The 10,264-nt window shown below is 45.9% G+C and overlaps 1 protein-coding gene across 1 annotated transcript in view; it reads right to left on the bottom strand.

Moving 5' to 3' along the window:
• Window positions 1-3,520: 3,520 nt before the first annotated feature.
• LOC125760240 (lysosomal alpha-mannosidase-like) overlaps window positions 3,521-10,264 on the bottom strand; it is a 13,743-nt gene continuing 6,999 nt past the window's right edge. The window contains exons 6-11 of the mRNA XM_049420066.1: window positions 9,469-9,587; window positions 8,572-8,663; window positions 7,051-7,121; window positions 5,250-5,336; window positions 4,062-4,280; window positions 3,521-3,589 (exon numbers count right to left, since the gene is read on the bottom strand). Of these exons, the coding sequence (XP_049276023.1) occupies window positions 3,521-3,589; window positions 4,062-4,280; window positions 5,250-5,336; window positions 7,051-7,121; window positions 8,572-8,663; window positions 9,469-9,587 (657 nt within the window). The remainder of the gene's footprint in view (window positions 3,590-4,061; window positions 4,281-5,249; window positions 5,337-7,050; window positions 7,122-8,571; window positions 8,664-9,468; window positions 9,588-10,264) is intronic.

The raw sequence follows: 10,264 nt of genomic DNA, 5'->3' as shown, positions 1-10,264 counted from the left end.
TCTCACCAGGCACTACCTTGGAGGTAAAGAATGGCTGCTAATGGGAATGAGAGACAGAAGAAGTCGGCTTTTAGCTACCGCTGCGAATTTTTTATTGTTCAACAACGCACAGGAAAAATCTCCCACCGGCACAACTTTGGAGGTCAAAGCGTAAGACTGGTTACGCACTACCACTACGACTACGAGGGACGAACGGGTGCCGCCTTAAGGAGCTTCGCCCCTAAAAGGAACGAAACTCGGAGGACGCTGGAGCGTCGCCTGGAAGAGTAAAACGCGACAGCGTAATCGGGTCCCGTGCACATCGCCTTCTCAATCGCCAGTCTGGCTTCGCACCTCGGTCGACACCTAAACCGTGCCGGAAGGAAATGAACGCCTCTGCACCTGTAAAGAGGTCCTTTGAAACTATCCTATAGAATGCCTACTGCAAACAGTTTTGAAGTGCCCACTACGACATAATTTTTCCTTTTACGAGTGACCCACAACGAGTCTGTAATGCAACACGCCCACCTGCGCATCTGCACACGCTGTTGATGCTATTGTCGGTAATGATAATTAGTCATGCCTGCGTGCTTTGTAATTGGTGGGCCTTTAAACTAACCACTCGTTGCGCAATTCAGATGTCTTGAGGCCTAGTGCGATTCAACCCTTCTGCCACGTAATATTACATTTGTTCATTTTTCACACCACATAGCATTCATAACGTGTTTTCTTCCGAAGCAAGTTCGAGTACGGGCGTGGCTCTATGACGGAACACTCGTTTGCCACGCAGAAGTTTTGGGTTCGATTCCAACTCGCACCAAAAAATTTCAGAATTTATTTGCGTCTATCTCGAATTTTAGCTCACGGATAACGCTGATTTTTTGCTCACAACCAAAGACGCCGACGCCAGCACCGGAATTTCTGCGGAACGAGCTCTTCAACGCTATCGCGTTAAAAGTAGATCAGTCACGGACACGCCAAGACTCGCTGGCCCCCATTTTCCCGATAAGGGAATGGCTCCCGTGTTTATTATCGCTAATTCATTCGTCGACGAGGGTTGCCTGAAACGTTACTATTTGTCGTGGTTTTAGCCTGACCACGTTGTCCTTGCTGCCCGGCGCCGTCAGAATCTCGGGAGCGCTCACTCGCACACTCTTCACTTCGGGTCGCTGCTCGCCGCTCGCCGCCGTCGGCCAGTGGTCTCGCGTGGCGTTCGAGAGGAATTGGTTTGCCGCTAGAGTGAGTGGCTTCAGGTCGCGCAATAAGTGACCCGCCAGCAGCCGCTGCAAATCAATCAATCAATCAATCAATCAATCAATCAATCAATCAATCAATCAATCAATCAATCAATCAATCAATCAATCAATCAATCAATCAATCAATCAATCAATCAATCGCGGAATAAGTGACCCGCCAGCAGCTGCTGCAAATAAATAAATAAATAAATAAATAAATAAATAAATAAATAAATAAATCAGAAGATCGGAAGATGTGACTAGCACCTTGAAGCAACATTTACAGGCATTTGTCACGCAGTGTAGTGATAAATGCACCTTGACTATCCCACCAAATAGGAAGATAAAGATGCTATGCCCTCGCACAGATGTTATTGATTTGATTTTTTTCTTCAACCACCTCATATGGAACTGGCAAAGAGACGTTGCGTACTTGAACGTGTACGCCATGCTTCAATCTATCAGTCAGTGAAGCTTCATTAGCAGCACGTTACGATAATACTATACTGGTATATATGCAGAAGAAGGTGCCAAGGTTCGAAACCGCAGGTGGGACCTCCTATGATTATACACTAGAAAAAATAATAAAACGAAAATGTGATAATGAAAAAAATATTTTCCGACATATTAACGAACAAAGACTGCGTCAAATACTTCAGTGTTTATTAATAATTAATGAAATGCAGATAGTTAATAAAGTTAGTGGTGCGCAAGAGTTATACACTCAACAAAGACATCTTCAGCTTTCGTCTGAGTACATTAAAATGCATTATTTCTTTTAGTTAAACGGGCATGTTAGCTTGCATGAGTGCTTACTCGTATGCCGAAACTCGAGATCATATAAGCAGATAATTGTTAATTCGGGTGATAACAATTGTGCGTCCACTCCGGTTCAACTAAGCACCAAGAGATGACGGTATTTACCGCGACTGCCTCTCCATTGATCCGGCATTCGATGAACGGTAATTAGTAATTACATTTGTGGACAAGCTGCAGAACTCTGTACGTTGTGTGTCAAAACTTACGGTCACGTTGAGCATGACGATGGATTTGGTGATAGCGAGATGTTCGAGGCGGAGCAGCACTTGGTTCGCCGAGAGCCTCTCCAGCGTTAGCACGTGAATTGTCGCTGGAAGTGGCCTACGTAACCCCGAGATCTGCAAAGAGCCGTAATATGACGTCACGCGGTTGCTGGAGCCCCTGATAAAAGCCCTGAGCACATTTCAATGCTGTGGTTCTGATTCCTCGCCACGAATACCTCGTTTCGATGGCGGCGTAATGCAAAACAAGCATGTACCTATTCTGTGTACGTTCAAGAACTCTTATATAGAAGACCATTCAATGAAAACAGTACAAGGTACATGGCCAACAGCCGGCGTTCAGAAAAGCGCGCTTGTCGCTTTGAAGAAGTTTCTCGAAGAAACGAATATTTTATGGAAGTATTTAGGTACACTTTACACTGAAAGGAAAATGCGTAACAGTAAATCTTGTGTCTTCCGAATTCTGTAATGCTTTGATCGTGTGTTTTACGTTATATGTAATTCTTCTCTTTCGTGTTTTTCCCGTGAATCTCAAGCTATACAGAACCTTGGACTTTATACGTGTACATGCAAACTTATTTTACTTACCTAACTCCTGCTGGACTATATGTGACTCATGTGCTGTTGTTCTGTACGCGCCTGTATTTGCACATCTTGTGTTTTAGTGTATGACATATTTGGTGCCCTTTTTATTCTTTTTTAGTATCGTATATTTCGTTTGCTAGGGAGAAGGAGTAGGCAGCTGCCATAAAAGTACCTTCTCCTATTCATCGTTTCAAATAAAAAAGGCACCGTTGTAGTCGAAATTAATTAGGCATTCTTTACTGCGACGTGCCCGAAAAACGTGGGTTCGATCCCTGCCGCGGCAGTCGCATATTGAGGGTGGTGAAATGCTAGAGGCCCGCCTACTGCGCGATGTCAGTGCACGTTAAAGAAACGGAGGTGCTCCGAATTGCGCGGAGCCCTATACTACGATGTCGCACGTAGCCTAAGTCACGTTCGGACGTTCAACCCATAAACCAGCGGCTTTGCTCTTTCCTATGACCACGAATTAAGGATTTGTAAGAGCTTGAAATCAGAATGGCAACCCGTGGCACGGATCTTACAGGAGCCTTCTGTACCATCGCACTTATCGAATTGTGACAGGACGTGAAAAACAATGGGAAGTACGTTGGCTTTGCTGCATATTTCGGTATATTCCTGGTGTTAGTGTGAATAGCCAGCTCTCTGAAATAAAATTCAGTTGATAGCTGGGAAAAAAAAAATCTACTCCAGTTCCGTGCAGTCGAAACCGTCGGACAGCGAAACTGTAAGTGTGCGACTAAGACAGCTAGTCTGGTTTCGAGCAGCATCATCATCTTTTAGCATAATCATCATCATCATAAATATGAGCATAACGATCATCATCATTTCGTTTAATTTATTTATTTATACTCCCCCCTTGTGGTCACGTGACCTGCGTGACTACTGCTGCTACTACTACTACTACTACTACTACTACTACTACTACTACTACTACTACTAATACTAATACTAATACTACTACTACTACGACGATGATGGAACAGCGTAGAATAAGAGAGCTTGGCTGCAAAAAAAAAAATAGCGCACTTGTCGCCTTTCACGTCCTGTCTTTCCAGCGCTACGGCGTCATTAATGCCGATAAGCCGCCAACGACCACGACTACTACGACGTGCCTCATGACCGCATTGTTCTTTTTGCTCTCAAATCCTCATAATTTGATTATGATAAACACGCCCACTCTGCGTTGTCGAAAGGGTGTTTGAACTCTTGCGCGTACGATTACCCTTTCATTAACTGGCTTCCACCCAGCGGGAGCGAACAGCAGGAGTGGTCTGTAGACGAGCTGCAGTGCCTGCGGCCGCAGAAGTTGTCGCGCCTCTGATATGGAGCCAAGGAACAGCCGGTGGGTGCCTTTCACCACCAGGCCAGCACCGTCGCCGCCAACTTCTTGCAAAGAGTCGCCCACGCCCAGATTGTCGTTGGTCATGTGGCGGCGGTGAACCTGCATCGAAGACGCGCCGCTGACGTTTTAAGTATATGCCTAATGCGTCATTCGCAGACACCAATCACTCTCGCTCATTACACCGTGCGTGTCATGGATTATGATAATAATATTGACTATGTTAACCCCAGAACTAAAGTACAGTAAGGATAGGTCAGTGTGGTAGTACCTTGCTGCGTTCCCTGCTAAAACTCTGCATCGCAAATTATGTTTCTATACTCGGGGACTACTTTCTTTGGCAGTGCTTGGAAGCTATAGAACCGAAACACATGCTTGCTAGGGCACCACGCTATAATGCCTAATTTAGCAGTTTGTTTTGCTATTTGCCTTGCTCAAATAAATCATTTGTTACGGTACTATATCAGTAACGGGAAGTCGGAGGTAAAGCAAAATTATTGTTTCCTTTAAAAGAATTTCTTCTTTTGTTTTTCATTTCTTAGACAGCACCTCGTTTTCTGCGCGCCTGTTTTCCAACGTAACCGTTGCGTCCCTGACGTGTGTTTGTGCGTGTTCGGCTTAACTGCCGCTTAATTCCCCAAGAGAAGTATACCCAAAATGTGGCACTGCAACGTACACTGGACAACCTCTCCCCCATTCACATTTTTTATGTCTATGTTTCTTTTTTCTAAACACGTTAACGCTGTGAGCAAGCAAAACCGATACAGGAGCTGATATCCGCCAACTGCCCTGGTAATAGCGGAATAACACGAGTGTGCGGAAGCCCCGCCTCCGCAGACTTCGCTCCACTGCCAAAATGAGCTCACCACGAGTATACAGAAGCATTCATGCTGATGTATACAGCTCTTCAGCAGCACCGGGCACTGCAGGCGGTCACGAATACTCCGGAATATTCGGTCATCTGGCCGTACATCAGAGGGCACGTTCTTCATCTGAATGTTATTGCTTCGTGTCTAATCTAAGTGACTGCAGGTCACGTCTAATCAGTTTGCTGAAGTAAAAGCCCGTTACCATGAGTTCGAGTTGGCCCGAGCGCAGGCTGCTGCCTCCCTGTGCGCGGTCCGGAAGAACCATCATCTGCAGCCCTTGGGTTCGGTCCTGCGGGAAGTTGAAACGCAAAACATAGCTTGCTGCTTCGATAGATTTTATTGAAACCGCACTGATTGCAATCGAAAGCCGACCGACGTGTTGCTGCTTCATTCTGATGTATGGAACGAATATCATGAAACAAAACACGCCGACGGTGCACCCTTCCTTCCCCTTGAAACCTACGCTCAGTTACCTTTACTGAGTTTGAACGCTGCATATTCGGCAACAAGTCACAGTGACTCATACATTGTAAAATTTGCTTTTGTAGTCTCTAACGAAGCGCTTGAATATCTATGCTATTCATGTTTTCTCTTGTGATTTGCTGACGTGTATGCATGTGCACGACATTTCCTTTGCTCTAATTAGGTATCAGTGATTTCACCACCTGCCGAGTTTGTGAATGTTCTGAGCTGTGCTTCCGTTATACGAAAACAAATAGCATGTGCAACGGTGCGGTGTAATACAAACAGTGCTCAGCGTAGCGTTGTAGTATTCAATCAGGCACGCAGTGCAAAAAGCTCAGCTCTATCGCGAGCGCATTATTTATATAATACGCTCACATAGAGGCAGGTATCAGGTAAAGAGCGTTGAGATCTTCCGAGGGAATGCCTAACCTATCGTGATGGGCACAGAGGCTCTTAAATATCTGCATGAGTTCGTTTATCTCGGTAAATCAGTGTCGTGCGACCTAGATAACAAAAACCAAGAAAAGCTGGCCTGTGCAGGAGGAAAGGTTCCTCTCTCGTTGATGAAATAAACACAGAAAATACGCTTAAAAACATCGTTGATTCCTCCGTAACAGGAATCAGCATAGCGCGAAATTGAACCGTCTCTTCACAAGGGTAGTGTATTGTTTATTGTACATTGATGTACGATAGCTTGCACAATGTCTGTTGGTGTTCGGCAGCTATAACACCGTTTGACGTGGACGTATCCACGTTGACGCCTGGTGGCACATCTGCATCCCGACGACTAACGTTCATGATGATGATTTAAACCTTGTGGTAGCTGAAGTACTTTACATTGGACACACATTGGATCGTGAATCACACGCAAACATTGCATCAGCAGGCATATAATAAACACTAGTACTCGATATTCACTTATTCAAAGCATTGTCATTTGGCGAGAGAAACGCCAAGGTGTGCGCTCCCGAGTACCATGGTAACCTACATCTGTGCTCAAACATATATATATATATATATATATATATATAGATATATATATATATATATATATATATATATATATATATACCACACAGCTCTTCAGGAACGCAAGTGTTGCGTGAGACCTTGACGGAGCCTACCGCATTAAACACTTCCATGTCATGTTAAATTGTAGGGGTCCCTTATGCGGTTACCTAAGGGAAATATAACGGCAAAATCCATGGGCGGCTTATACACCGGGATTACGAGTACCTTTATCCACTATGAGGTATTCCCATTCAGATTAAGGTGCCTCTATGCCAGCGTTCTTTCATATAGGGTGGTGACACGTCCAGCAGCGCAACCATATTGTGTGGGAGCTTTAGGGACGCGCTAAACTGGCAACACCACACAAGACGAAACACAACGCGCGCGCACGTGTGTCCGCGTCCACGGTCCGACACAATACGGCGGCGGCGCGGTCAATAAGTGTATTGCACGGAGGAAGACTGTATGGGTTGCTACCATCTTACACCGTCGTTGCAACTTCGGCTTGGTCCTACGTCGCAACGTACCTTGATGTAGATCCACGAAGTGATGGGGTAGTTGGAAGGAAATTGGTAGTTTGTATTTGTGCAGCGTCCTTCTGCGGGCGTGCGGATAAACAGAAAAGAATCCTCCATTAAGGACAAAAGAACAAAATGGTGGGGTTTTATGTGCCGAAACTACGATAGAGTTAAGCCTTAATGGGACACTCGTGATAATTTCCGGCTACCTAGGCTTCTTGAACATGCACCTAAAGTTAAGTAAGTGAATGATTTGTTGTTTCGCCACTATCGACACATGAATGGCTTCTCTTGCAAAAGAAGCTTCGTTTAAAGAAAATTGGGTGTCGGACCAGTCCGTGGAAAATACACAACCACAGTTGATCGTGCCACATACAGGCCTCATGACCAAAGCACTCCCATAGTGAAGTCCATATAGTACCATTTCCCTATGATAGTACTTCAAATCGTTCATCTTAGTTCGAAACAAGTGCGGCCCCGGTGCTTTGTCAGGAGCTAGAATCTATTGAAGTGTATTCTGTAATAGCTTTTAGATGCGAAGTATCTTATAACGGAGTTCAATCCGATGGTGGTGGTGTGCGGCGTGACCACCCTCACTGCGCATGCGCATACACTCTCCACACATCTCCTCTCCACTCCCCTCTCCCCTTTTCCCCTCTACACTTCCCCTCTCCCCACCCCCTTTCCACTGTTCTTCTGAAACGCGGGCTAGGCATGCCGAAATTCTCTCCTGCGCAGCGCCGCGATGAGCACCAGCTCCTGCGCGTGCCCTCCCACACTCTCTCCTCTCCTACGCTGCCCCCCCCCCCTCGCACGCCTGTCGACCACGTTCCCCGCTCGCCCTGTGAGAATTAACGGCCAGGCTAGAGGAAAGACGAGACGCGCGTAGCGTTGCTCTTCGCGTTCCACGACGCGAGGTCGGTAGCATGCCCAACGAACGCCAACGGAATGCGATTGTGCAAGTGCTCCGGCTTCGCGTCGCCTCATGGTCCCCTTTGAAAGGAAATGGTGTATTTTTCATTTCTCTACCATCGTATTTAAGAGACGCGTGCTTCAAACTTTGCATTTGGTGACGTTAGCTTAGACGATACTAAGAACTACCCCCGCCCCTCCCCCCCCAAAAAAAATTATGGGTAGCGATTTATGCTGCGCCGGGTATCATCCCTAGATATATGCTGAGAAAACCTGAAGAAAAGCCAATACAAGTGCGGAAACCCTTTGAGGCAGCTTACGCTGACTCGCGTTTGCTTTATAGTTTCTGCGCACTCATGAACCTTCACATTTTCTCACCTCCTAGCCCTACACAGGTTCGCTGTAGAAGTATAAAAGACATAACCACTTGGTGCATGACACCTGCGACAGCCTACACATATATAAGTATTCCTCTGATATGACAAGACAGTATTAATTGACTTCCTGCGTACCTTCTGTTATGAATTGAGTGTAGGTTGGCCGTAACACAGAAAATATGAGATTCAACCGGCGACATGCACGACACTTACATCCGGCGCATGTTCTTCCATCCGTTGCCGTCCGTGTAAAACTCTGAGCTGCTGAGGTTCGTCTCGAACTGACTGACTACGTCGCAGCCGGACATCCTGCTCCAACCCGTGCTCTCCATGCTGAAAAAATAAGCGCAAATCAAGTAAACATGCCGCAAGCAAGGCTATAGCTACGGTGCTAAGCAAACATTAGCAGTAAATACGGTTTGGTTGTAGGTACATAGTTGGAGGATGAGGTTACAGCTGTGTTTACATGCCTGTAATGCTTTAGCAGTTGTCATCTATTGTTTAAGTTCTTAACTTTGTGAAGGAAATGTGCAGATATGCATTAATTAAAGGGATCAAATGTAGGGCAACCTCACTCACAATGGTTCACTGAGAGGGCGCCACATCCCTAACACTGCAGAAGCGCTCACCAAAAGTTGTCCGAGCTCTAGCGGGAAAAAAGTATGTGTTAGTATATAGCTTGAAATCTGCTGCCGCCGCAATGATCGATTGGCTCCCATGTTTCGAGGCGTAACTACATAGGCAGGATTTGCAAAGATATTGGAGGCTGCAGTGCTGTATTGCACTGCCATTAAGCTAACCGGAGGTTAGAGGGAAATGTCCAAAGCCGGCAGACAGGGAGCATGCGCAATAAACGCTGTCTAATGTACCGGTAGCGGTTACAGATACAAATTACGCTGCGCTAAATGACTCGAATGCATACATAGCAGGACTTAAGTTAAGCGCAATATTCTGGAAGATCTAGTGTAGTATTTCTGAGGTGCCAATCTTCAAAGAGAATTACAAGCGCTATGAGCACCTCGACAGGGCTGTATCCCAAACGCTGCTATCAACGAGTCCCAGCGAAAACCTCAACTTTTACGCGGAGCTCACATTAGGCGAGACCTATGTATTGCACCAGCAACATAAAAGGAATTACAGCTTCGTCAAAGGTCCCACGGTCCAGGTGAACTCGATGAACGGACTGTCTTTCTGCAGCGATACCACTTGCGAGATGTAGTCGTTGAAGATCTGGTGGATCTCTTGCACTACCGGCCCCTGTAAGGTGCAACAAGAAAAAAAAATGAAATTCGGCAACTGGGCTCCACAGTAAATGTAAGATGCTAGCTGTTCTGAATCGTTCATGACAAGCACATCTAGGGCTCTAGGAAAATGAATAAGTATCAGAATGGTGTAAGAGAACGCTACGTAACAGAGCTCTATTGGTTTTTATTGCGATAGCAATTATATGGACAGTCTCGGCTGAATTTTGCCGTCGCCGTCGCCGCCGTCATGCACCGTATATGTATAAGTATGTATATTATATATATATATATATATATATATATATATATATATATATATATATATATAAAGCCCCAAGAAAAATAATTCAGAAAAATGCTTCCAAGCGCGGATCGAACCACGGACCTCTTGCTCCGCAGCGAGTGGCGCTATCCACTACGCCACGAAACGCAGATCCTCCACGTAGCTAACGGCGAGCGTTATATACACACCCTTTAAAGCTGGACGGACTCAGAGACGGCAGGCGATAATAAGCGTTTCTTCATTACCAGCGAGATGGCGCTAGGAGCCCGACGGGCGCATTTAAAAGTCGTCGGCGAGCTCGCTCGCTTCTTAGTTTGCGCATTGGAGAACCTTGCCCTTCCGGTCTGCTCGCACGTTTTTCTCGTGGTGAGGTAAGAGGAACGTTTCAAGCTTTCACCGTGATGTCC

This window comes from Rhipicephalus sanguineus, chromosome 10, assembly GCF_013339695.2.
Source record: "Rhipicephalus sanguineus isolate Rsan-2018 chromosome 10, BIME_Rsan_1.4, whole genome shotgun sequence".
Classification (NCBI taxonomy): Eukaryota; Metazoa; Arthropoda; class Arachnida; order Ixodida; family Ixodidae; genus Rhipicephalus; species Rhipicephalus sanguineus.
The sequence above is the reverse complement of the archived record's forward strand: the minus strand, read 5'-3'. Positions and strand labels throughout refer to the sequence as shown.